This window comes from Gobio gobio (genome assembly GCF_949357685.1).
Source record: "Gobio gobio genome assembly, chromosome: 18".
Taxonomy (NCBI): domain Eukaryota; kingdom Metazoa; phylum Chordata; class Actinopteri; order Cypriniformes; family Gobionidae; genus Gobio; species Gobio gobio.
In genome coordinates this window covers 16,901,739-16,927,562 of record NC_137111.1, presented here as the reverse complement: position 1 = coordinate 16,927,562, position 25,824 = coordinate 16,901,739, and the positions used below count along the sequence as shown (strand labels likewise).

The following is a 25,824-nucleotide window of genomic DNA, read 5'->3' as shown; positions in this document are numbered from 1 at the left end:
TTTCACAAATAAATAATATTTAATTGTTGAAATAAATTTTTTTTTAGATTGCCTGCATACAAATAATAAATAAAATAAAATATAGAGTCAGACCGTTTCTAATGGTGTCCTTCCCAAGACTGCGTCCATAGAACTGGTCATGAGTAATGTAACTGTCTGAATTGATCTGGTACACCTGAAGTGAGAAGATCAGAGTGAAGAAGATCAGAGGAGACCATCAGCAACATTACAATAAAAAAAAAATAACAAAAAATAAAAATATGCTTCAAAACTAAGTGACCTGCCTTGCTGTCTAGAATTTAGCATTAATGCACCACAAATGTAAATGCTGTCTACATAGGCATCTCACTAGGTTTTAGAACAGCACTGGAGAAACTCGCATGGATACAGACTTAAAACTGTGATGAGCCTCACTGGATGGATCCTTACAGCCCGCCACACTACAAAACAAATTAAACAAACTGAAATAACCTGGAACAAACTGAAATAACCTGGAAAGCAAGAACAAGAGAGAGAGAGAGAGAGAGAGAGAGAGAGAGAGAGAGAGAGAGAGAGAGAGAGAGAGAGAGAGAGAGAGAGAGAGAGAGAGAGAGAGAGAGGGACAGCAGCTGGCAAATATTTCCCAGCCTAGAGACACTGAAACCAATTAGGTGCAAAGAAACAAGTACACGCAGAAAGCAGAGAGAATGGATGATAAACTGGGGCTGGAGGAAGGAAACACTGAACAGAGGAAACGAGATGGAGACATAGAACTCACAAAAACTATCAATAGTAAACATTGCAATGTTAAATATAAGCGTAATTTCTACAATAGACTTGTTAACCTGACTGTTTCCAGGGTCATTTTTCTGCCCTTGCAGTAAGAAAATAATTGGCACAGTCAATAAGACTGTAACAAAGTCAAACAAGGTTTCTTCAATGTTTAAACAAGATTTCATGGAGGATGGAGCTACCCGGTGTGACATCACTGACAAAATGTCCTTTTGCTTGTCATTGATCATGGTTGGTTTAAAGCTTGCACCACCTGTATATTATAACACACAATCTGATTGCCCAGGTCAGGTGGTTTTCAAACGTTTTGATGCCAAGGACCCCCAAATATGATGATCCAAAAATATAAAGGCAGCTATACAGTATATACAGTGCATCCGGAAAGTATTCACAGCGCTTCACTTTTTTTCACGTTACAGCCTTATTCCAAAATGGATCGAATTCATTATTTTTTTCCTCAATTCTACAAACAATACCCAACAATGACAACATGAAATAAGTTTCTTTGAAATCTTTGCAAATTTATTAAAAATAAAAAACGGGGAAAAAAAATTCACAGTCTTTGCTCAATACTTTGTTGAAGCACCTATTGCACCAATTACAGCCTCAAGTGTATTTGAGTATGATGCTACAAGCTTGGCACACCTATTTTTGGGCAGGTTCTCCCATTATTTTTTGCAGGACCTCTAAAGCTCCATCAGATTGGATGGGAAGCATCAAGCACAGGCATTTTCAGATCCCTCCAGAGATATTCATTCCGGTTCAAGTCTGGGCTCTGGCTGGGCAACTCAAGGACATTCATAGAGTTGTCCCATAGCCACTCCTTTGTTATCTTGGCTGTGTGCTTAGGGTCATTGTACTGTTGGAAGAGGAACCTTCGCCCCAGTCTGAGGTCCAGAGCGCTCTGGATCATGTTTTCATCAAGGATGTCTCTGTACATTGCTGCATTCACCTTTCCCTCGATCCTGACTAGTCTCCCAGTTCCTGTCGCTGAAAAACATCCCCACAGCATGATGATGACAGCCAGGTGATGAGCGGTGCCTGGTTTTCTCCAGACATGACGCTTGTCATTCAGGCCAAAGAGTTCAATATTTGTTTCATCAGACCAGAGAATTTTGTTTCTCATGGTCTGACAGTCCTTCAGGTGCATTTTGGCAAACTCAAGACCGGCTGTCATGTGCCGTTTGGCCACTCTACATACAGGCCTGATTGGTGGAGTGCTGCAGAGATGGTTGTTCTTCTGGAAGGTTCTCCTCTCTCCACAGAGAAACGCTGGAGCTCTGTCAGAGTGACTATTGGGTTCTTGGTCACCTCCATGACTAAGGCCTTCTCCACCGATTGCTCAGTTTGGCTGGGCGGCCAGCTCTAGGAAGAGTCCTGGTGGTTCCAAACTTCTTTCATTTATGGATGATGGAGTGTGTCTAATGTGCTCATTGGGACCTTCAATGCTGCAGAAATCTTTCTATACCCTTCCCCAGATCTGTGCCTCGATACTATCCTGTTTCGGAGGTCTACAGACAATTCATTGGACTTCATGGCTTGGTTTGTGCTCTGACATGCACTGTTAATTGTGGGACCTTATAGACAGGTGTGTGCTTTCCAAATCATGTCCAATCCACAGAATTTACCACAGGTGGACTCCAATCAAGATATAGAAACATCTCAAGGATAATCAGTGGAAACAGGATGCCCCTGAGCTCAATATTAAGTGTGTATGAATACTTATGTAGTTAGTGACAGGTGTGGTGGGATGGGTAAGTTTAAGGGTAAAGTTAGGCACAGGTGTGGTGGTATGGGTAGGTTTAAGGGTAAAGTTAGGCACAGGTGTGGTAATATGGGTAAGTTTAAGGGTAAAGTTAGGGACAGGTGTGGGGGTATGAGTAAGTTTAATAATGAGTACATTTTATAAATTTGCAAAGATTCCAAGAAACTTCTTTCACGTTGTCATTATGAGGTATTGTTTGTAGAATTGAGGAAAAAATTATGATTTTAATCCATTTTGGAATAAGGCTGTAACATAAAAAATTGTGGACAAAAGTGAAGCGTTGTGAATACTTTCCGGATGCACTGTAGCTACAGTGCCCTACACTAATATTGGCACCCTTAATACATATGAACAAAGGCGGCTGTGAAATAAATCTGTATTGTTTATCCTTTTGATCTTTCATTCAAAAAATTGTAACAATTGAAAGTGGGGGGAAACGTCTCGGTTACGTATGTAACCCTCGTTCCCTGAAGGAGGGAACGGAGACGTACGTCGGAACTGACCGACGAATTGGGATCTGATCTCAGAGACCAATCTACTTCGAGTGTATTAAAAACGAGCCAATGGAGATTGGCATGCGATCCACGCATTCCACGCACCGCCCCTGTAACAGGTAGATCCACTGGAGGCAAGTGTTTTGAACCCAAGTGCAGCATTTATTAACAATAAACAAAACTTAAAACAAAGACTTGGCTTAACTTGGTCAAAACATAAAACAAAGTCATGGCATGGCTAAACAAAACTCACCACCAGCAGGTTACAACGTTAATAACAGACAAAGACACATGGCAAACATGAGGGCTTAAATACACACACTAATGACAAGACAAGTGACACCTGTGAACAGTGATTAAACAATGAACCAATGACAGGACAAGACACAAGATTACATGAGGGCATGGGAGTCACATGACAAAACCAGGAAACTGAAAGGACAAGACAAACTAGAAACATGACAGTAAACTTGATTAACTAAACACATGAAACATGAACCAACACCAAAACACCATGTGACAGATCCCCCCCTCTATGGGCGGCCCCTGACGCCCAAACAACACCAACACATCAATAACCTAACAAAGAGTCTTAACAAAAAGTCTTGGGGGGCGGTCTTGGGGGAGGGATGGTGGGCCAGGCCCGTGCAGGGGCACCGGACCCAGACATGACATGGCCGGGCCTGGGAGCGTGGGCGGACCTGGACCCTGTGGCGTGGGCGGACCTGGACCCTGTGGCGTGGGCGGACCTGGACCCTGTGGCGTGGGCGGACCTGGACCCTGTGGCGTGGGCGGACCTGGACCCTGTGGCGTGGGCGGACCTGGACCCTGTGGCGTGGGCGGACCTGGACCCTCAGGCGTGGGAGGACCTGGACCCTCAGGCGTGGGAGGACCTGGACCCTCAGGCGTGGGAGGACCTGGACCCTCAGGCGTGGGAGGACCTGGACCCTCAGGCGTGGGAGGACCTGGACCCTCAGGCGTGGGAGGACCTGGACCCTCAGGCGTGGGAGGACCTGGACCCTCAGGCGTGGGAGGACCTGGACCCTCAGGCGTGGGAGGACCTGGACCCTCAGGCGTGGGAGGACCTGGACCCTCAGGCGTGGGAGGACCTGGACCCTCAGGCATGGGAGGACCTGGACCCTCAGGCGTGGGAGGACCTGGACCCTCAGGCGTGGGAGGACCTGGACCCTCAGGCGTGGGTGACCATGGCGGCAACGGCAGTTCACCGGGCCATGGCGGCAACGGGAGTTCATCAGGCCATGGCGGTAACGGGAGTTCATCAGGCCATGGCGGTAACGGGAGTTCATCAGGCCACAGAGGCGGGGCCTTCATGGCCTCCATGTACCCCTTGCCCCCCCCCAAAATTTTCTTGGGCGGGACAGCGGGGCCGTGGGCTGGAGCCTGGACGGGGCCTTGGGCTGGAGCCTGGACGGGGCCTTGGGCTGGAGCCTGGACGGGGCCTTGGGCTGGAGCCTAGACGGGGCCTTGGGCTGGAGCCTGGACGGGGCCTTGGGCTGGAGCCTGGACGGGGCCTTGGGCTGGAGCCTGGACGGGGCCTTGGGCTGGAGCCTGGACGGGGCCGTGGGCTGGAGCCTGGACGGGGCCGTGGGCTGGAGCCTGGACGGGGCCGTGGGCTGGAGCCTGGACGTGGCCGTGGGCTGGAGCCTGGACGTGGCCGTGGGCTGGAGCCTGGACGTGGCCGTGGGCTGGAGCCTGGACGTGGCCGTGGGCTGGAGCCTGGACGTGGACTTGGGCTGGAGCCTGGACGTGGACTTGGGCTGGAGCCTGGACGTGGACTTGGGCTGGAGCCTGGACGTGGACTTGGGCTGGAGCCTGGACGTGGACTTGGGCTGGAGCCTGGACGTGGACTTGGGCTGGAGCCTGGACGTGGACTTGGGCTGGACTCACTGGGGTGGAGAGTACTGTGGGAACGTGGAGCTCCTCATCCACCGTTCCCACAGTAAAAGATGAGCCACTCAGCTGAAGTGCAAAGTCAATATACTCTGCCAATGACCAGTGGATCTTGCCTCCAGGAAGTCTGGAGCTAATAGGCTTATTTAAACCAAAACGAAAAATGTCTTTAAGCGCCACGTCATTAAACTCAACTAAGTGACAGAGTCCACAAAATTCCTCCACGTAGTTCTCTATGGCTTGATCACCTTGGCAGAGCTTGAGCAGAGAAACAACTGCTGGGTCCATTTTGGAGGTCTGTTATTCTGTAACAGGTAGATCCACTGGAGGCAAGTGTTTTGAACCCAAGTGCAGCATTTATTAACAATAAACAAAACTTAAAACAAAGACTTGGCTTAACTTGGTCAAAACATAAAACAAAGTCATGGCATGGCTAAACAAAACTCACCACCAGCAGGTTACAACGTTAATAACAGACAAAGACACATGGCAAACATGAGGGCTTAAATACACACACTAATGACAAGACAAGTGACACCTGTGAACAGTGATTAAACAATGAACCAATGACAGGACAAGACACAAGATTACATGAGGGCATGGGAGTCACATGACAAAACCAGGAAACTGAAAGGACAAGACAAACTAGAAACATGACAGTAAACTTGATGAACTAAACACATGAAACATGAACCAACACCAAAACACCATGTGACAGCCCCGCAGCGCGGGTATAAATAAGGAAGTGGAATGCTTGATCATTGCCTTTTTCTGCTGAGGAGCCGAACTAGTGACTCGGCCCCCTAGCGGAAGCACAGCACCTGGCGACGGGACGTACGTCTCCGTTCCCTCCTTCAGGGAACGAGGGTTACATACGTAACCGAGACGTTCCCTTTCAGTCGGTCACGTTCGACGTACGTCGGAACTGACCGACGAATTGGGATCCCTACCAAAACGCCAGGGCGCTGGCCCTTCCAGCGTCCTGCTTGAGCGCACTGGACCGTCTTAGATGGTACGGAAGTCAGGGCTCCAAGCAGGGAGGTCAGTCACTGCTGTTTCTGCAAGACCCACTCAGTGTGACTATTGGATAACGCTGGGAAAGCGTGCCCGTCTCGGGAGATGGTACGCTGCGGAGCCACGTCCTTCGTAGAAGGCTAGGTGGCAGAATACACATAAGGACTAACCTGGTAGGGTAGTGCAACATATGGCAGTCTCTGGGGTGGTTCCAGCCTGGTCCCAGGGGGGAAAGAACACGCCCAGAGACGACAGAGCGGGCTCTGTCAAGGGAAAGACACGGGCTAGCCGAGTAGGGCAGCTGGTACCGTGGAAGAATACACATATGGGGTAGCCGTGAGGGGACCGCTACATATGGAACCCAGCCTACACACACGTTTCACAAGCATACGGGTGCAGGCCTGGCGTCAGACGGCCGCAACGTCTGGCACCGCAGGGGTGACGGAGGAGCTCGACAGGGTTAGCCGTTTCCGGGGAACACAACTGGAGAAAATAGACGCACGTATCCGGCCCAGAGGGCGGGAGTGGCGTTGCAAGCCGACACTTAGAACGGGCACTTAGCGCTACTGGCCACTGGGGGCGAGGATGCGGGAAGATACCGGCTCTACACGGAGGCTATAGAATCTAGCGAACGTGTTAGGTGTCGCCCAGCCCGCAGCTCTACATATATCTGTCAGCGAGGCGCCTTGAGCCAGCGCCCAGGAAGAAGCAACACTCCTTGTTGAGTGTGCTCGCAACCCGAACGGGCAAGGCACGTCTTGGGACTGGTAAGCCAAGACGATAGCATCCACTATCCAGTGGGCTAACCTCTGCTTGGAGACAGCCTTTCCCTTCTGCTGGCCTCCGTAACAGACAAAGAGTTGCTCTGAGGTCCGAAAGCTTTGAGTCCGGTCGACGTAAGCGCGAAGAGCGCGGACGGGACATAACAAAGCCTGGGCTGGGTCTGCCTCCTCCGAGGGCAGCGCTTGCAGGTTCACTACCTGGTCCCGGAAGGGAGTGGTAGGAACCTTGGGCACGTATCCAGGCCGGGGTCTCAGGACAACGTGAGAGTTGGCCGGCCCGAATTCTAGGCACGATTCGTTGACCGAAAGTGCATGCAGGTCCCCTACCCTCTTGATGGAGGCCAATGCCGTCAGAAGCACTGTCTTCATTGACAGGATTTTAAGCTCCACAGACTGCAAAGGCTCAAAAGGAGGGCTCTGAAGTGCTCTGAGCACTAGAGCTAAGTCCCAAGAGGGTAACGAGTTTGGACGAGGAGGATTTAGCCTCCTCGCACCTCTGAGGAACCTGACGATTAAGTCGTGCTTTCCTATGTACTTACCTTCGACTGCGTCGTGATACGCCGCTATTGCTGCGACGTACACTTTGAGGGTGGAGGGAGACAGCCTTCGCTCCAGCCCATCTTGCAGGAAAGAAAGCACGACACTAACCGAACACCTTCGGGGGTCTTCCCGGTGGGAAGAGCACCATTCAACGAACAGGTTCCACTTCAAAGCGTAGAGGCGCCTCGTAGAGGGGGCTCTAGCAGAAGAGATGGTGTCCACCACTGCCTGTGGTAGACCACCTAGAACCTCCGCGTCCCGTCCAGGGACCAGACATGGAGTTTCCAGAGGTCTGGACGCGGGTGCCATAGAGTGCCCCGTCCCTGAGAAAGAAGGTCCCTCCTCAGGGGGATCGGCCAAGGAGGGGCTGTCGCGAGGAGAGTTAGTTCTGGGAACCAGGTCCGGTTGGGCCAGTAGGGCGCAACTAACAAGACCTGCTCCTCGTCCTCCCTGACCTTGCACAGGGTCTGTGCAAGAAGGCTCACTGGGGGAAACGCATATTTGCGCAGGTCCCGGGGCCAGCTGTGCGCCAGTGCATCCGTGCCGAGGGTGCCCCCGGTCAGGGAATAGTACCACTGGCAATGGGTCGAGTCCGGAGAGGCAAACAGGTCTACCTGTGCGGCTCCGAAGAGGTCCCATATCAGCTGGACCGCCTGGGGATGGAGTCGCCACTCCCCCGGAGGTGTCGACTGGCGAGAGAGCTCGTCGGCTGTCTGGTTCAGCGCACCTGGGATGTGAATGGCACGAAGCGACCTCAGATGCTTCTGACTCCAAAGGAGGAGGTGGCGGGCGAGTTGGAACATGCAACGGGAGCGTAGACCACCCTGACGGTTGATGTACGCAACGGCCGCAGTGCTGTCCGTACGGACCAGTACATGCTTGCCACGTAGCGGCCCCTTGAGGCGGCGCAGTGCCAAGTGTACCGCTAACAACTCGAGGCAATTGATATGCCAATGCAATTGAGGTCCCGTCCACAGACCTGAAACTGCATGCCCGTTGTACGTGGCCCCCCAGCCCGTGGAGGAGGCATCCGTGAAGAGCACAGCATGCCTGGACACTTGTTCTAAGGGCACTCCGGCCCGGAGAAACGAAGCGTCGGACCATGGGCTGAAAGTTTGGCGGCAGTAAGGAGTCACTGGGACCCGGTACTGGCCGCTCTGCCACGCCCACCTCGGGACTCGGCCATGGAGCCAGTGTTGAAGCGGTCTCATATGAAGCAATCCGAGCGGCGTTACCGCGGCTGCAGATGCCATATGCCCCAGGAGCCTCTGAAAAAATTTCAGTGGGACCGCCGTCCTGTTCTTGAACGAATTCAAGCAGTTCAACACCGACCGGACCCGCTCTTCCGTGAGGCGCGCAGTCTGGCTGACCGAATCCAGCTCCATACCGAGATAAGAGATCCTCTGCGTGGGACAGAGTTTGCTCTTCTCTCGGTTGACCCGAAGGCCCAACAGGCTGAGGTGACTGAGCACCATGTCCCTGTGTTCGCACAACTGCTCCCGAGACTGGGCGAGTATGAGCCAGTCGTCGAGATAGTTGAGGATACGAACGCCGCGTTCTCTGAGCGGAACAATGGCTGCCTCTGCGACTTTCGTGAAGACGCGAGGCGACAGGGACAGCCCGAAGGGCAGGACTTTGTACTGATATGCCTTCCCCTCGAACGCAAAACGTAGGAACGTCTGTGTCGAGGAAGGATAGAGACATGAAAGTACGCATCCTTCAGGTCGATCGCTGCGAACCAATCTTGGGGACGGATGCATTCGAAGATGCGTTTCTGCGTTAGCATCCGGAACGGGAGCTTGTGCAGGGCCCGATTCAGGATACGCAGGTCCAAGATTGGCCGTAACCCACCCCCTTTCTTGGGTACAATGAAGTAGGGGCTATAGAACCCCGCCTTCATATCGGCTGGAGGAACCGGCTCGACCGCGTCCTTCGCCAGTAGGACATCGATCTCTGACCGCAAGACCTGAGCATCGCTGCTTCGCACGGAGGTGAAGAGGATGCCCTTGTACTTGTGAGGCCGGTGAGCGAACTGAATCGCGTAGCCGAGTCTGTTGGTATGGATGAGCCAGCGAGACGGCCTGGGGGCCGAAGCCCAGAGACCGCACAAGCGGGACCAACGGCACCACAGACGTACCCGGGGTGGGGCAGCGAGGCGGAATAGACAGACCCGACTCGGGAGGCCCGGAGGCGGCCCTGAGTGTTGTCTGAGTATTCCAGGGTGGGGCAGAGTGTGGGTGAGAAGGCCCGGGGGCGTTCTCGGTGCCCACACTGCTGCCCCCTGGCGAAGGGAGGGGAGGAAAGAAGTGACAAGGCCCGGGGGCGTCGCACACTGCCAACCTGGCCCTCTTGGGGCCCAGGGAGAGAGGAAACTGCTCTGAAAATGTGGGTACCGCTGGACTCCGGAGAGCCAGCGGCAGAGTATTGACACCAGTCAGGGCCCCCGGTCCTCCTCCGGGGGGTTGAGGGAGGGGTGCGGACACCAACTCCCTCGGAGCAGCTCCTGTTCTCCCTGGGCTGCCCATCTCAGGGCCGCTTGCCCTTACGCTTGCTTGTAGACTAGCAAGCCCTGAGTGGGTTGGGGGCCTCCCTTACGTCCGACACCCTGCCTCCCAGATGGAGGCTGCTGCCTGGGTTTCGCAGGGGCAGAGGTGGACACAGGGGGGGCACCCTCGGCGACAAGCAGGCAGAGGTGCTGCGAATTAGGATTTTTTTTTTTTTTTTTTAAACCACCTCTGTCTGCTTCTAGGCCATCGAGAACTGCTGGGCAAAGTACTCGACGGCGTCGCCGAAGAGGCCAGCCTGACAGACAGGGGCGTTAAGGAACCGAACTTAGTCGGACTCACGCATATCTGCCAGGTTTAGCCCCAGGTTCCTGGACCACTAGTGTGGACATCGCCTGACCCAGGGAGCGTGCAGTGACTTCCGTCGCCCAGAGAGCGAGGTCCACCACCGCACGCAGTTCCTGCATAACCCCTGGGTCGGGACTACCCTCGTACATGCAGGACAGAGGGTAGTGAGAGAGGGAAAAATTTATACAGATTTTGGCCCTTTTGGTGTTCCATATTTTGACACCAAATAGTTCCATACTGCTCATTTTTCCAATGCCCATCCGGGAAAAAAGGCACGGGGGTAGGCAAGGCGATTTAAGCGTTGCACTACGCCTCAGCCACCCGGGAAAGCATGGCTGCCAACTCTGAATCTGATTCAGCAAAAGCACACACCATTATAGTGGGAAATTCAGCATCATCATTTCCAGTGCATAACAGCCCTCTCTCCGATGCAGCAATTGACATCTGTCCTCTGCCAGAGCCACAAATGAAACATTAGGTCTCCTTGTTTTAAAAGGACCAGCAATCCCATCTGTAAGCTACCAGCAGGCATGTGAAACAGTGAACGTGGCCGTCAAACTCGACGGCACACGGTGCGCTGAACGCTCAAGCCCTATGAAAAGGCAAGACGAACACCGCACCGACTTGGTCATGTTCTCATGAGAGAACATGAACCACCCACGAACAAAGTCTCGGCATGCTCATGATGCGATAGAGGAGTGGGGGCCCGAAGAGATGTACCCGGCGGGGATGCCCCACTGTAATCCTCAGGTCCACCAAAGCTTATTAACTAAAGTAGTCCTTTTCTGATGCACCAGAAAAGAAACTAGATCAGGGAATAAGGAAAGGGACTCAACCCCATTTGAGGTTTCATAGTCTGGACCGCGCATCTAGAGAGTGCCGAGTGACGCGCTGGGTTGCCGTGGCAACCCCCGCTGTCAGCCGGCGCTCGACGGCACACGGCGCGCTGAACGCTCGAGCCCTTACGAGAAAGGTGAGACGAACAACGCGCCGACGTGACCATGCTCTCCTGAGAGAGCATGGATCACCCACGAACGCAATCACACATGTTTATATGTGAGAGAGATCGTGGCCGTCAAATGAGGACAGGAAACAACCGCATCCAGAAACACACGGTTTGAATGACATCTTGAAAAAGACGCAGGGTCAAACCGTGTTGCTCTTTTAGAAAAGGAAAACCGCTCTTTCAGTGCTGAAGCACTCAGGGAGATGACCGCGGCTCACGCAGTTCAGATAGTGCAAGCCTGCGTGAGCACTCAGAAATGGAAACGCCCAGCCAACCAACAAAACCAGCTCTTTATCTCCTCTGAAGCGGCCACCCGCTGAAAAGCGCCGTCACACCCGCACTGGAACAGCAATCCTTCTCACGAGACTCGAATAACACTCTTCGTAGACACAGCAATGACGCTGTTCGGCTCCGAAAAAAAAGGCAATGATCAAGCATTCCACTTCCTTATTTATACCCGCGCTGCGGGGCGGTGCGTGGAATGCGTGGATCGCATGCCAATCTCCATTGGCTCGTTTTTAATACACTCGAAGTAGATTGGTCTCTGAGATCAGATCCCAATTCGTCGGTCAGTTCCGACGTACGTCGAACGTGACCGACTGAAAGGGAACTCACATTATGAAATAAATGTTTTTCTCCAATGAATGTTGGCCACAATTAATGGCACCCCTAGAAATTCTAATGAGTAAAATATCTCTGAAGTATATTCCCATTTATATTATATGTATATTATTTTTTAGCACACCAGAGAGACTAGGAGCTTTAAATTGTCCAGCCATGACACAGGATAAATATGGGGAAACGCAAAGGCCAAACTCCCTTAATCATCCATCAAGGAGTAAAACCAAAGAATATAGTTCTGATGTGCAGCAAAAGATTGCTGATCTTCACAAAATAGGAAGTGGCTGTAATAAAATAGCTAAAGCATTGAAAATTGACACAACTGAAAATTCAAAAGGGACCAGGTTATGATCAGATGAAACTAAAGCTTTTTGGAAGCAAACCCACCAGATGGGTTTGGTGCAAACAGGGATCAAAAGTACCCCAAGTCCACGGTTAAAAAATACTGCTGGATCTTTAATGTTGTGGGCCTATTTTTCTGCCGGAGGTCCTGGAGATCTTGTACAGACACAAGGTATCATGGATTCTAGCAAATACCAACAGATAAAAAAATCTATTTTTATGAATGTTCCACAGATCCCCTATTGCTCTAACATGAATATGTCACATTGAGCTATAGGCAGATGAAGATGGAGGAGCAGGGAGAAGTAGATCTTAATATCAGCTGTTTAACTTTATTAATAAACAAATCAAAGAACATAATCCAATCACAGGAGTCCAAAAACATATAGCAGCTTTGGTTTCAACTCGAAGACAATACAGGACAATGAACAAAACTCATGGCTTAAATATACAGGGCTAATTGACAAACCAGTACCAGGTGTGCAACATAATTTGTAATGACAACAAATGAAGAGTGGGAACGTAGGGAACAAATGAAACCAGAACAAAACACAGGAAAACAAGGTGATACAAACTAATGCTGAGTACACAAAAAGATAATCGGGGCGATCCTGTCACCGTTTAAACTGCCCTGTCAATCATCTTGTCACAGTTAAAACCCTCCACATTCAACTTAATTTAATTTCCTACCGTATCAGAGAGAATTATAGTGGCACATTGATCTGCCAGTCATGGGTATTTCATGCGGAAACCCCTCATGTGTTTGCAATTTGAATATGATGATGTGTTTAAAAGTGAATGGCCAAACGTATCATTACAAAAGTTCTCAATGCTGTTGCAGATGAAATATAATGTGGATAACACTGAATAAATATATTTTCGTCAAGTTAGATACTGATAATTATTCACTCAAACCCCTTTATCTAAACCTCTCTACTTAACCGTCAGACTCGCACATTTGTCATGTTTGTAGTTTTTTAACACTTTTTATCCATGTTTGTAGTTCTTAGTAGACCATCCGGGTATCTTTGGAATACTCATTTCAACATACTACGATTTGGGACAAACTAATTCCATTTTCGAATACTATTTGGGGCGGATAGTATGTGAATTGAGATGCACCGCATTTCTGGTATGATGTGTTCAGTCTAATAGGAGTGTATTATTTCTTTACAAAGTGACATCACCAACTAATGGCCTGGCATGCATAATACATCGCGTTGAATTGTTTTCGTAGATCTGTGTGAATGGGAATTGTTTTGACCACATTGTCATCTGCATGCGAAAAATGCAAAAGGAAAAATGTTTCTGTTTTAGTACATTGTTGTCATTTAAACTTACCCTAATAGTCCATAAAACAGAATATAAACATGACAGAATAAGCCACTAAAAGGTCGTCACTGCAATTCATGCAGTCAATGAGCATAAAATGTCACAGTTTGTATCATGATAAATGCACTAGGACCAGAAGACTCTTTAGACTCAATGATGGATTTAATTTGATCTCTCTATCTCTTACCTTCTTCACAGCCAGTGCAGCACAATGAGGAGCAGAGAGCAAAAGCAGAGGAGTGTGTGTAACTGACCGCTGGTTTCATCACAATCTTATCATCAAATGTCTTATCAGTATTCCTCAGAGGTAATTAACCAAGTGTCTGGATAAGCTCTGGATATTGATCATGCCTGACAAGACAGCATATGGGGATTTCTGTTCTGCAGCATTGAAAGAACCTTTAGAGCCCCCAGATGATCTGAAGCTTAATATTGTGTTTTATGAACCCTCACAGTTTGTAATAAGGAAATCAGATACTGAGGTGAGGATACGGAGATAAAACAACGAGATCCTGCATAATGAGCATAAGGAAAGTTAACAAATCTTACAAAGTCTTACCCTCATTCCCAGTAACAGGAATCCGATCTCTTCCATCAGAGGATATTTGCTAATCTGCTCTTCACGTTTTTCTTGTGACGCAAATGGGTCGTAACTTCTCTTCCCAATCTTCACATCCATGATGCAGGGCCGTAAGAACCTCTTCGTCACATCCTCCAGTTTCAGATACAGCTCTGAGATATGAGAGATAAAGACACCGTTTTGTGCCTTTGATGACAGAATGACAGCCAGTGCTGTGTTAATACATCTATTCTTATGGCTGGCAGACTATTTAATGGCGAATTACTTGTGATGTAATGTTAAACCACAATATACATACATGCAAACACTAGGCCTACTGTTCAATACTTTAAGGTCGATAAGATTTTTTTCATGTTTTTGAAGGAACCCAGCTAATAAAAATATATATTCCAGGTTTTGCTAACGTTCCCATTCAAATATTAAAATGTTATTTCTTAATGTTCACTTTTTTAAATGTTTAAAAAAAAAAGGAAGAAGTTATTGGTTATACGAATGTACAGAGAACATTTTTTTTTAATAATTTTGCAAACATTATGAGAACATTACTTTTGAATGTTATCTGAATGTTTTAGAACAAGTAGTAACATTTAAAAAACATTTTAAGAAAATTATTAAATACCAGATAATTATTAAATAACATTGGACGAACGTTACTGGAAGAAAGTTTCTTCATAACTTTGAGAGAACGTTAGCCAAAGTAAGCCTGTTTTGATTTGCTAAAAAAAAAACCATACAATTTTGAAATATTATTACAGTTTAAAATTACTTTTATATTTAAAAATATATTTTAACATGATATATTCCTATGATAGCAAAGCTGAATTTTCAGCATCATTACTCCAGTCTTCAGGGTCACATGATCCTTCAGAAATCATTCTAATATGCTGACTTGCTGCTCAATAAACATTTAGTATTATTATCAATGCTGAAAACAGTTGTACTGCTTCATATTTTTGTGGAAACCATTTCAGAATTATTTGATGAAAGTTCAAAAGAACAGCATTAATTTGAAACAGTTTTTTCGTAATTACATACAACTGTATAATGTATAATATACTGTATAAGTAAAAAGGTAAAATTAAATTACAAAATAATTAAAATACACTATATTGCCAAAAGTATGGATGGATGGATGAGTCTGATGGATGAGTCTGGGTTTGGCCGTTGCCAGGAGAATGGTACTTGCCTGACTGCATTGTGCCAAGTGTAATGTTTGGTGGAGGGGGATTATGGTGTGGGGTTGTTTTCCAGGGGTTGGGCACGGCCCTTTAGTTTCAGTGAAAGGAACTCTTAATGCTTTAGCATACCAAGACATTTTAGACAATTTCAGGCTCCCAACTTCGTGGAAACAATTTGGGGATGGCCCCTTCCTGTTCCAACATGATTGCGCACCAGTGCACAAAGCAAGGTCCATGAAGACATGAATGAGCCAGTTTGGTGTGGAGGAACTTGACCGTCCTGACCTCAACCCAATAGACCACATTTGGGATGAATTAGAGAGGAGACTGCAAGCCAGGCCTTCTCGTCCAACATCAGTGCTTGACCTCACAAATGTGCTTCTAGAAGAATGGTCAAACATTCTCCTAAACACACTCCTAAACCTTGTGGAAAGCCCTCCCAGTAAAGTTGAAGCTGTAATAGCTGCAAAGGGTGGGCCAACTCCATATTAAACCCTACGGATTAAGAATGGGATGTCATTAAAATTGATGTGCATGTAAAGGCAGACGTCCCAAAACTTTTGGTAATATAGTGTATATAATTTATTATTATTACTAGGTTATTATATCTAAACTACAGGCCAAAGAGTTGCAAGAGTCCTGGAACACCATTAAAAAGATTTCTTCTACTTCACTGTCTGAATAGCTCACTACTGATTTCTACAATCACACTGAACACTGTACCTTTAAGTGAAGTTTCAGAGGCCAAGTGACAATGATAAGCCTCCACGATCAGTCAATTATTTCTGACAAGTTCTTTTTCAGTGCTGTCAAATGACAGTATTTATGGTGTCATCACTGGGATGGCCACTCACAAACACAAGGCAGACAGCCAGAGAACAGCAGTGTAAAGTCCAATACTGATCAACTGAACACTCCTTTAATGTACATAGACAGACTAAACAAACACATCATAAAGAACATGCCCTTTGGACACATGGCAACACACATAATGATGATAAGAGCATTTTAATAAGCTTAAAAAGAACATACCACTGCTGGATGACACCCCATTCCACATACCAAACCTTCTATCAAATATTAACTCATTAGCAACCCTCTAAATTCACCAAACATAGATAACACTAACTAGAGGTGACCTTCAAGCTTGACAGCTAAAGGAACCATTTTAATGGACATGATTGTTCGGCCAGGACTGACACAACATGTCATTAGTAATTTAAAGTCAACTTGAAATTGCATTTGACCCTTGACCATTGAATTTATTTTCTTCATCAATGTGTCTTGAGCATGATTAATCCATGCATATTATTCCAAATAAAACAAATGTTTGCCTTCATAATCTTATCAAAATTTAACAACTTTCTCTACCCCTGTTGAATATCCTTTTGTTCTTAAATACATAAGATTATGGAAGTAAAATGGGTTGCAGATGTTATTTGATGTTGACATCTACATCTTGATATAACAACGTATCTCACCATGTGGCGACTCTCTTGGTGTCCATGTGCCGTAGAAGATGGGAAGATGTTGTTGCAGGTCCAGTAGCCTTGTATCTGTGCAGTCTTTGGCATATACCTGCAGAAAAAGAAGTGGCATGTCCCTTTACCCTGAAACCAGTAGAGCAACTATTAAAGGTCCCATGGCATGAAATTTTCATTTTATGAGGTTTTTCAACATTAATATGAGTTCCCCTAGCCTGAATATTGTCCCCAAGTGGATAGAAATGTTGATTGGTGTAAACCCGAGTTCTGGCTGTCTTTCTCTGCCTTTGAGAAAATGACAGCCCAGACGAGCCAATCCTGAAGTCTCCTGGTTTGACGTCCAAGCAGGAACGGTTACCTCCCTTTCCTCCACCCAGAGAATCTGGCACGCCCATGCAAACGCTCGAGAGAATAGAGATCATTGCTTGTGAACGAGTGAACGCTGGTAGTTTCTCAGTGTTTGGATGTACCAATGAAAACAGAAGTCTTTTTTCAGTTCCTTCTGATCTGTGATCAGTGATTTCTGATGTGTAGCTAATTATTTATTATTCGTGCACACGCAGCGGCTTCTCTCTCTCCAGACAGAACGGTGTTTTCGTGTTTTCTATCTTGTGAGTCAGTGTTTTTGTACGTCCTCGTCGCGTCTATCGGTTCTAAAATGTGCATACAGTCATGAGTTTCTGCTCAACATCGCCAGAGTCAGATCTTTAGAGATAAACTTCACACACGCCGAAGCTCGGGCTGCACTGGCCGGTGGCCTTCAATATCCCCGACCCCCAGTACTGCATCTGGCCCACAGCGGAGGCACCAAACGCGGCGTGAGATTAAGCAGAAGGGGGGTAAGCGTGGGCATATCCGGGCTAGCCAGCCTAGCCCCACAATAAACTGGATTACATTCGATTACTGCTGTTGTGTCTTTGTTTGCGCTGTGTACTCAACGCGCGTCACTGACGCTTTTATTTTATTTTAAAAATAATGCTATTATCAACACTTAATTTTAACTCGTTCATCTCGGCAGCTGTAATGGTACTTTGCATGTGTTACAAAGTTGGTAATAAGGATGAAGACGAACTCGGTGTGACTGGGATTCGTGTTTATTCAGAACTCTCAGATACAAACACAATAAACTCGCGCTGACTGACAGCGCTCTCATAACTCAGTAGTTACTATAAATAATTTTGTTAGCAATCGCTCCGTCTCTGGTACATTAGTGATGTCCGGTTCGCGAACGATCTTTCTTTTGAACCAGTTCTTTTTAGTGAACCGAATCAGTTCACCAAATCGGACTGAATCGTTCTAAACGGTTCGCGTCTCCAGTCAGCGCTGATCCATAATTTACTAAAGTTACTAACTTTCTGACATGAGTGACAGTCCCTCCGACTAGAAATAGACTAATAATCTGAAGTATATGCTGTAACTACAACAGTTCAGACATGCTGAGAACTGATGTGAAGTGAACTCAGGTCCATCCGTCTCTCTGGCAGCAGCTCGTGCCTGCTCCTGCCTCGTTAAACCACGCCCCCTCCGCTCATTTAAAATGCAAAGATGTCAGCCAATCACAACAGTGGGCGTTTTTACTGAAGTCTCACAGCAGACACGCCTCTTGAAGCAGGGCATTCAGCCACAGGGCAAACAGCAGTATAGAAAAAATGCCTTTTATTTCTATATTATGACATTTTATGATGTAAAAGTCATACTAACAATATAAGTACACCTCAGGAAACATTATAAAATAATAGAAAAATGCCATGCCATGGGACCTTTAATCAATTATTGATACATTGGTAAGATTAGTTGGAATGAATTTTAATATTAAAAAAAATTCTTATGCTCACCAAGGCCGCATTAATTTGATTAAAAATACTGTAAAAACAGTAATATTGTGAAATATTATTACAATTTAAAATGACTGTTTTCTATTTGAATATATTTTAAAATGTAATTCATTCCTGTTATGGCAAAGCTGAATTTTCAGCATCATTACTTTATTACTCTTTAGTGTCACAGCCTTCTAATAGGCTGATTTGCTGCTCAAGAAACATTTCTTATTATCATCAATGTTGAAAACAGTTGTGCTGCTTAATATTTATGAGGAAATTATGATTTTTTTCAGGATTATTTGATGAATAGAATATTTATTTAAAATAGATATCTTTTGTAACATTATAAATGTCTTTACTGTCAATTTTAATCAATATTTTTAAGTATCAATTTCATCAGCTAACAATATTTTTCAAATAGGTTGATTTTCAGCATGGTTCATTAATTATTATTTATATACTGTTGTTTTAGCTTTTATTTTTATGTATGTATATAGCAAATTGCTTTGTCAGAGTGGGGGCAACGAAAAAAATCGAATAGCATGAAATCTCTGGACATTTTTCATATTGGTTTATAATGTATATGTCATTGTCACAGAAAACTAGGATAACTATTCTAGACACATTTAACTGTTATTTCACAGAAAACAGTCCTTAAGGGGGGGGGGGGGGGGGGGGTTCCCCCACTCTACCCTGTAGCAAAGTGTTATAGTGACATCACAAAGTCTGTAACTCAATTAAATAATTAAGTAGCCTATATATGCTGCAGGTTTAGAGTGAACCACCATGCTTTTATTTGCATGCGTGCAGGTTATGTTTCTCAGAATGGCTCCGTTTACAGTTAATGCTGCTCCACACAAACTCTGCATGTGCTGTTTGTTTGTGTTTCCAACATTTAGGAACGCATATGCAAGGCATTGTGTTTCATATCGAAGTGTTGCTCTGTTATCATTTACATGTTTGGAGTGCGTCTCAGAAGCTCAACAAACCAACTCCAGTATATGCTGTGAGTTTAGGTTGCTTGCACCACCACTCACCAGATTTGTAATTTTAATCACTTATAAACCTACGCCAACACAGGAGAATACATCAATATGTTTCAAATTGTTGTTCATTGCGATTTCAGAATAAATGTTGAAACCCTTGCTGTAGCATTTCTATCGTAAAGAAGTGGTCAAATATGAACGATTAAGTGGACATTTGAATTAAATGTTGTTTGGCCAATATTAAACAATGAATTTCTTTTTTTTAAATCTGACTGACCCCAGCCTTCAGAACAGTTTAATGTTAATAGATGTTAATGGAGTGAAACATGTTAGTTACTGCATTGTGCTTGGCTTTCAGGTGTTTTTACTAATTTTTAAGGTGTTCATTTGGTTTAGGTGTTTATCCCTCCGACATTATTTGCATGCAACAACTATCACTGCTGTGTATATATTTTACTGCTTACAGTGATGTGGATTTAAGTTACCTGTGTGTAGAAGTGCATCTCCCGTGGGCCTCTCGGAGGAGGTTGTAGCTGCTTCAGAATGGTTCCATCGGGGTGCTGCAGAACACCTGTGCAATTATAGTGAACTGAACACTGAAAACCTGCCAACACTTTATCATCATGACAATTTGACAATGTGTGACTATTTTGAGAGTGATTGCTTTTATGGCAGCCTTGAAAACATCTGAAGGAAAACTTAAGAGAGAATAAAGTAATTCAAACAATACATAGATACATTAAATGCCAACAAGGGGTGACAGAGCGTTGCACAAATCTGGAATCATATACTTAAAGGGATATTTCATAGCTGGAAAGATGAATTTAAATTGGGTCATTTATGTAGTAGAAATGTGAAATTATTTTAGAAGTTGGTGCATTCTAGAATGAGAAAAGCCAGAAAATTTATTTTTGGCTCAAGTGGATGAAAGACAACAACTCCCAGAATGCACTTGCTTCGCTGCCCTACGAGGCCACTCCCAAGCAACGCCCACCAGTTAAATCACTTGCCCACCGCGGTACCGCCCCCCACCGCCGTTTTCATTTTTATAGTAATAAAATCATTTCGTTCAGTTAGAGAACAGACACACAATTCAAAACTGAACGTGTCTGCTCAATACAGCACGAGCCGAATGAGTGTTGCAGCACAAACTCGGCAGGAGTCAGATTTCATTCATCACGAGGGCGAAGAGCTGACAGACAAGACGATCGCGGAAGATTTGGTTTCAAAGCGAAATGTAAAAGCACCTATTTAAGTGAGTTTGTCATTGTTCTCTTTTGTTGTTGTGTTTTTCATTAAGAATAATAGGCTAATGAAACCGCAATTCAAGCAACGGCCACACGGGCATTCATTTACAGCTGCACTGTCATTCATTCACGGCCGCACAGTCTTTCTCACAGTCATGAGTGTCCAGTCTGGCTCGTTTTCAGTTCATGCCTATGGAAGCTTAACTTTCATAGGAATTCATTGAAAACACTCCCTTTGCTTCGCACCGCTCCGTTATGAATTCCTGAGCGGCCGTGTGCATTTTACATTCTGTGAGTGAGATCCCACCCCCTATGAGCGGCTTGAAAACATGTGGAACTAGCTCCTACTACTGGCTGTAGTCTCTAGCCTCTGGCCAAAAAGCCAAAAAGGTTTTTACTGTAGGGCTGCAACGACGCGTCGACGTCATCGGCGACGTCGACTACGAAAATACATCGACGTGCGTGAAATGCGTTGAAGCGTCGGCGGCACATTATTCACGTTCTAGAATAGAACAGAAGATCTAGAATAATGGCAGCTTCTGCTCCCGGGCATAGTGAAAATGATAATTTATCATATAAAGCCAGACCGCGACATTCAATAGTGTGGGACTACTTTAAACAGAAGCCGAATAAAACTGTGCTTTGTTCGCTCTGTAACGCCGGTTTCACACTGCATGCGGTGGCAGAGCAGAAGCTGTGCGCGTGGAGAGCGAGAGCTTTCACTCTGCCAGTCAGTGTTGCCAAGTCCGCGTTTTTTCCGCCACGGGCTGTGTCTCATGTCGGCGGGTTGAAGCGATCCCAATTATGTGATATTTATCCCCGGGAATGAGAATTTGAGCAGGCAGCCCTGCAAAAAACCCCCACATATTTAACCCCCCGAACGCGATGTTTACCGGAGAACCTCCCCGAAACGCGATTGGGCTTGTTTTGGCCTAATTTTGAGTAACGAATGGGTGGGTTTCAACCCTGCTGCCAGTGTTCGTCTCGCGCAGTTGAAACGTAGCGCGTGTATTGCAACAGACGGTCACATTTTCCGGTGTTCTTCTCCAACCCCAGTACGTCTCGTGCTTTTATTTATTATGGGCTGCACATTTCTGCTGTAAATGCAACCTGGTTCACCTCCATCCCAAACACACATGCATAATAACATATTGTATACAGGTAGTTTACATGATTAAAGTAACATTAAAGTTAAGATATGCCTCTAGCTTTAATCATTTACATATGTCTTTGAAATTTGGGCAAAAACTTCTGGCAGCTTTAGTCGTTGTTTATGCACATCTATATCTTCAAAATAGACGACTAGTTATACATTAAAACTATGCTGAAAGCTCCTGTATGTGAACCTTTTGCAGATAAATACAAGTGCATTTTCGTTTACTATTGACACAAATCAATAAGTAAATCATACTCAACTACTATAGTTAAAAACTTTTCCTAATTAGGCTTACTCTGTATACATTTTATGATGAATAGTATCATTATAAAAGATGTTTAAAATGCTTCTTGTGTCCATATATTTCATTATAAAATGGCATACTATGTACACTACCCTTCCTGAAATACAATTAATATTGTCATCATTAATTTATTTCATGTTAAAATAATATACAAATTCACTACCCTCTTTGAAATTCAATAATCAGTCAAAAAAAGAATCATAAAATTAATCCGGAAAAATAATCGTTAGATTAGTCGACAGAAAAAATAATCGTTAGTTGCAGCTCTATTTTACTGATACAAAGCTTCATGCTAATCGCTGAAGTAACCCTTTAAGGTCAAGACATCTTGACATCTTGTCTGCGGAGTAGCAACTTGGAGCCCGAGTTTGCGCAGTAGTGAGTGTGTAGTGGAGCTGTGATACCAAGGTCCCGCCCACACTCCCGAATAATCAACAACTTTTTGAGAAATAAACTGTTATGGAAATGTAGAAATTAAAGTTAAAGCTCCAATCTCCTCCCAAAGTTCCCCAAAAATGCCCATTGGTGCCTCAGTGACTTAAGCTGTCAATCTCAACTGTCAATTATAACGTCACACCCTGTTTTTATAGCACCAAATAACTAACTAAACCCAAACTTATGTAAAGAACGAACACTTGAACTCACATCAGCGTGATTTAAAAAAAAAAAATATTTGAAGTGTAATTTGATTGTTTAGTTTGTCTATGTCCCTATTACATTTCATGGAGAGGGCTGGGTTTATGACCTATACTGCATCCAGACACCTGAGAGCGACTCCTGTGGCACACTTGGTGCAGACATGCAAAGCGTGCACACAGATAGCCGCCACTTATTGTACGCATTACAGAGTTCTTGTATGCGTCTTCTTGTGCTTGAACGCACAAATACACACGTATTTATGTCAAAATATCCTCAAACATTTGGTTTTGTCTTAAGTGAACGTAAACAGTCGAGAAAGAAAACGTGTAACAGTTAGGAACTACCGAAAAGTTTCGGCCGAAACAACTATTTGGGTTTGGGTCAAAATAGTTTTGAAGGGCCGAGTGACCAAAGGAATTATTTGGTTATCTCGCCAATGCTGTATTTATTTGATTAAAAATACATTAAAAACAGTAATATTATGAAATATTATTACAATTTAAAATAACTGCTTTTGATTTTTATATATTTGAAAATGGAATTTATTCCATGGCAAGGCCAAATTTTCATTATCCCAGTCTTCAGTGTTCTAATATGTTAATTTCGTGCTCAAGGTTCAAGAAACATTTCTTGTTATCAATGTCGAAAACAGTTCAGTGCTGATTCAAATTTTTGTGGAAACTGATATTTTTTTTAGGATTCTTTGATAAATAGAACTTTGATTATTTATTTACAAGTTTTAATCAAAAGTTCTTTTAAAAACAATATGAGTTTGGAACATGTAGGTGCTACAGAACTGTCCATCTGGGGTGAACTATTTCTTTAACACAAGAAAAGACAAAGTGCTGACCACTGACAATCTGATAATCCATCAGATAACAGCTCACATCTCATTCATTCAGAAAATCCCCATGACAGTCACAAATGACACATACGAGTTACTGCAACAAAGGAAATGATATCATCTGACTTCTTTTCATAGAACTCACCATGACGATATCACGTTATACAAATGTGACTAAAAATTATGTGACCCTTTAATAAACTATAATTAGTTATATAGTACTTTTAACATATTACCTAACTCAACCCAACAAGTCTGTTAGAAAAACCTGTGAAAAGTCGTCCACAGGTCACAAGTAAATTTACTCTGAGAAAAAAAGTGTCCTTTAAAGAAATGTGTACAGGATTTCTATTGTATTTTTTATCATAATTTATAGCAACAGTCCTACAGGATCCTAATGGGCTTTTCTTTTTCTAAAAAAAAAGGAAAATTGTGATTACCAATAGGATAAAATGTCATATAGCATTAGGAAAGTAGCCTAATTTAAAGAAAATTGTAAAATTCCTATAGATCAATCTGCGGTTTATTGCAGTTTATCCAGTAGGATGCCATTTGATTATTATATGATTCTTTGACACTATAGGCTAATAGGTCCTGTATAAAACTTTTTGATTATGGGTGTTCGTCCTAATCCAATTCAAACAGTATGATGAATACTCCCTTTAACCAAACAAGACTGATATATATTCACATTCCTCCATCAGCCTCCATCTACAGTTTATCTCACTTATCATATCCACTTATTTTATATTTTTATATATTTTTTTTAATATTTTTGTTTTTATCTTATTTCCTATTTTTATCTTTTACTTGATTTATTTATAATTCTACTTATGTTAATACTTTTTATTCTATTTCTATTTTAATTTCCCCTTGTGTTTCTTGTAACTGTTATTTGCACTGTCCATGGAGCGGACCTGTTTACATTTCACTGCCAGTTGTACATTGTGTATATAACTGTGTATGTGACAAATAAAACTCTTGAATCTTGAGCCCTTGAATCCCAAAAAACATTATTACAGAATTTTCTAACATGAGTATCACAGGAAGAACATTACAGAAGTTATAAGACTAAACTGACCAGTGTTACTGATCCCCCATTTGTGTCCGGCCACCTGATGAGAGAAGGGCACACATCCATCCAAGAACACCTGCTTTACTGGCCCTTTCTTTATATTGTCTTTTCCCAGTTTTTCCAGCGTTCGAGTTAACGAGTCCATGGTTTGACCATCTGCAGACACGTTCAGCGTCAACTTGTCAAACTGGAAAAACTTCTGTTAATGATTTCCCATATCTGACAGTTATTCTACAAGAACACAGACATGTTCTCAAAACGTCTCTTTCATCTGATGATAAGACGCGCGTCTGGAGCCCAGGCGTTTTCGTTCTTCACTCGCATTTGTAAGTGTCTTTAGTTTGTATCTAACGTTACACTGCTGGAGCGCGACGCGGCGTTCGGGCTCCTGAATGGGACGTGACGTCAGTCCGCGGTTCACCAATCAAAGTCGGCGTTTTCCCAGGTTGCGTTCTAGCGTTTCGTCCAGAGTACTTTAGGAGTACTTTATCATTTTTAACCCGCCAATGGCTTTAACAAAACAATGCACGCTTTAAACTCTTCCCTTAACCTCCTAAGACCCAGGAAAACAAAGTATTTTGACTTAGTAGGCCCTACTAAGTATTTTAACTAAGCATTTTTTTTCATGTCATTGGCCTACATTGTTTATAGCATAACAAACAAATGGGGTTATGCTATGTCCTCGTAGGCATAGATATCTATGCTCGTAGGTAGACACCGGGACTCAATTGTTTAAAAAAATGAAATGAAAAGACATGTAGGCAACAAAAAAAAAAACTATGGGATTTTTTTTCATTCACCAATCAATGTTAAAGTTTCAGGATTAAAAAAAAAAAAAAAAAAACACTTTGTTTAAAGATGATTCTAAACTAGTCAATATACCATTTTAGCATAATTAATTAATATACCATTTTACTTAATGTGGGTAAAATGGCCATGGGTTTTACCATTCAATGCAATGTATCTATCATTATCTATAGACTGTATATACTTTGCATATTAATTGTATCTTGGAGCAACATGTAATAAAAAAAGAAGTGTAATAATGGGAGTAATAGTTGGCAACATTTTCATAAATAAT

At 44.4% G+C, this 25,824-nt stretch overlaps 1 protein-coding gene across 1 annotated transcript; it reads right to left on the bottom strand.

Annotated features, from left to right (window-relative positions):
* Positions 1 to 43: 43 nt before the first annotated feature.
* Positions 44 to 25,175, bottom strand: ipmka (inositol polyphosphate multikinase a; the record flags this gene model as incomplete). The annotated part of the gene is made up of 5 exons (XM_079842238.1): positions 24,750 to 25,175; positions 19,964 to 20,049; positions 16,670 to 16,766; positions 13,990 to 14,162; positions 44 to 175 (listed from the first exon to the last, which is right to left on the bottom strand). The coding sequence occupies exons 1-5, from the start codon at positions 24,886 to 24,888 to the stop codon at positions 44 to 46; spliced, it is 627 nt and encodes a 208-aa protein (XP_079698364.1). The 5' UTR covers positions 24,889 to 25,175.
* Between the last annotated feature and the right edge of the window lie 649 nt (positions 25,176 to 25,824).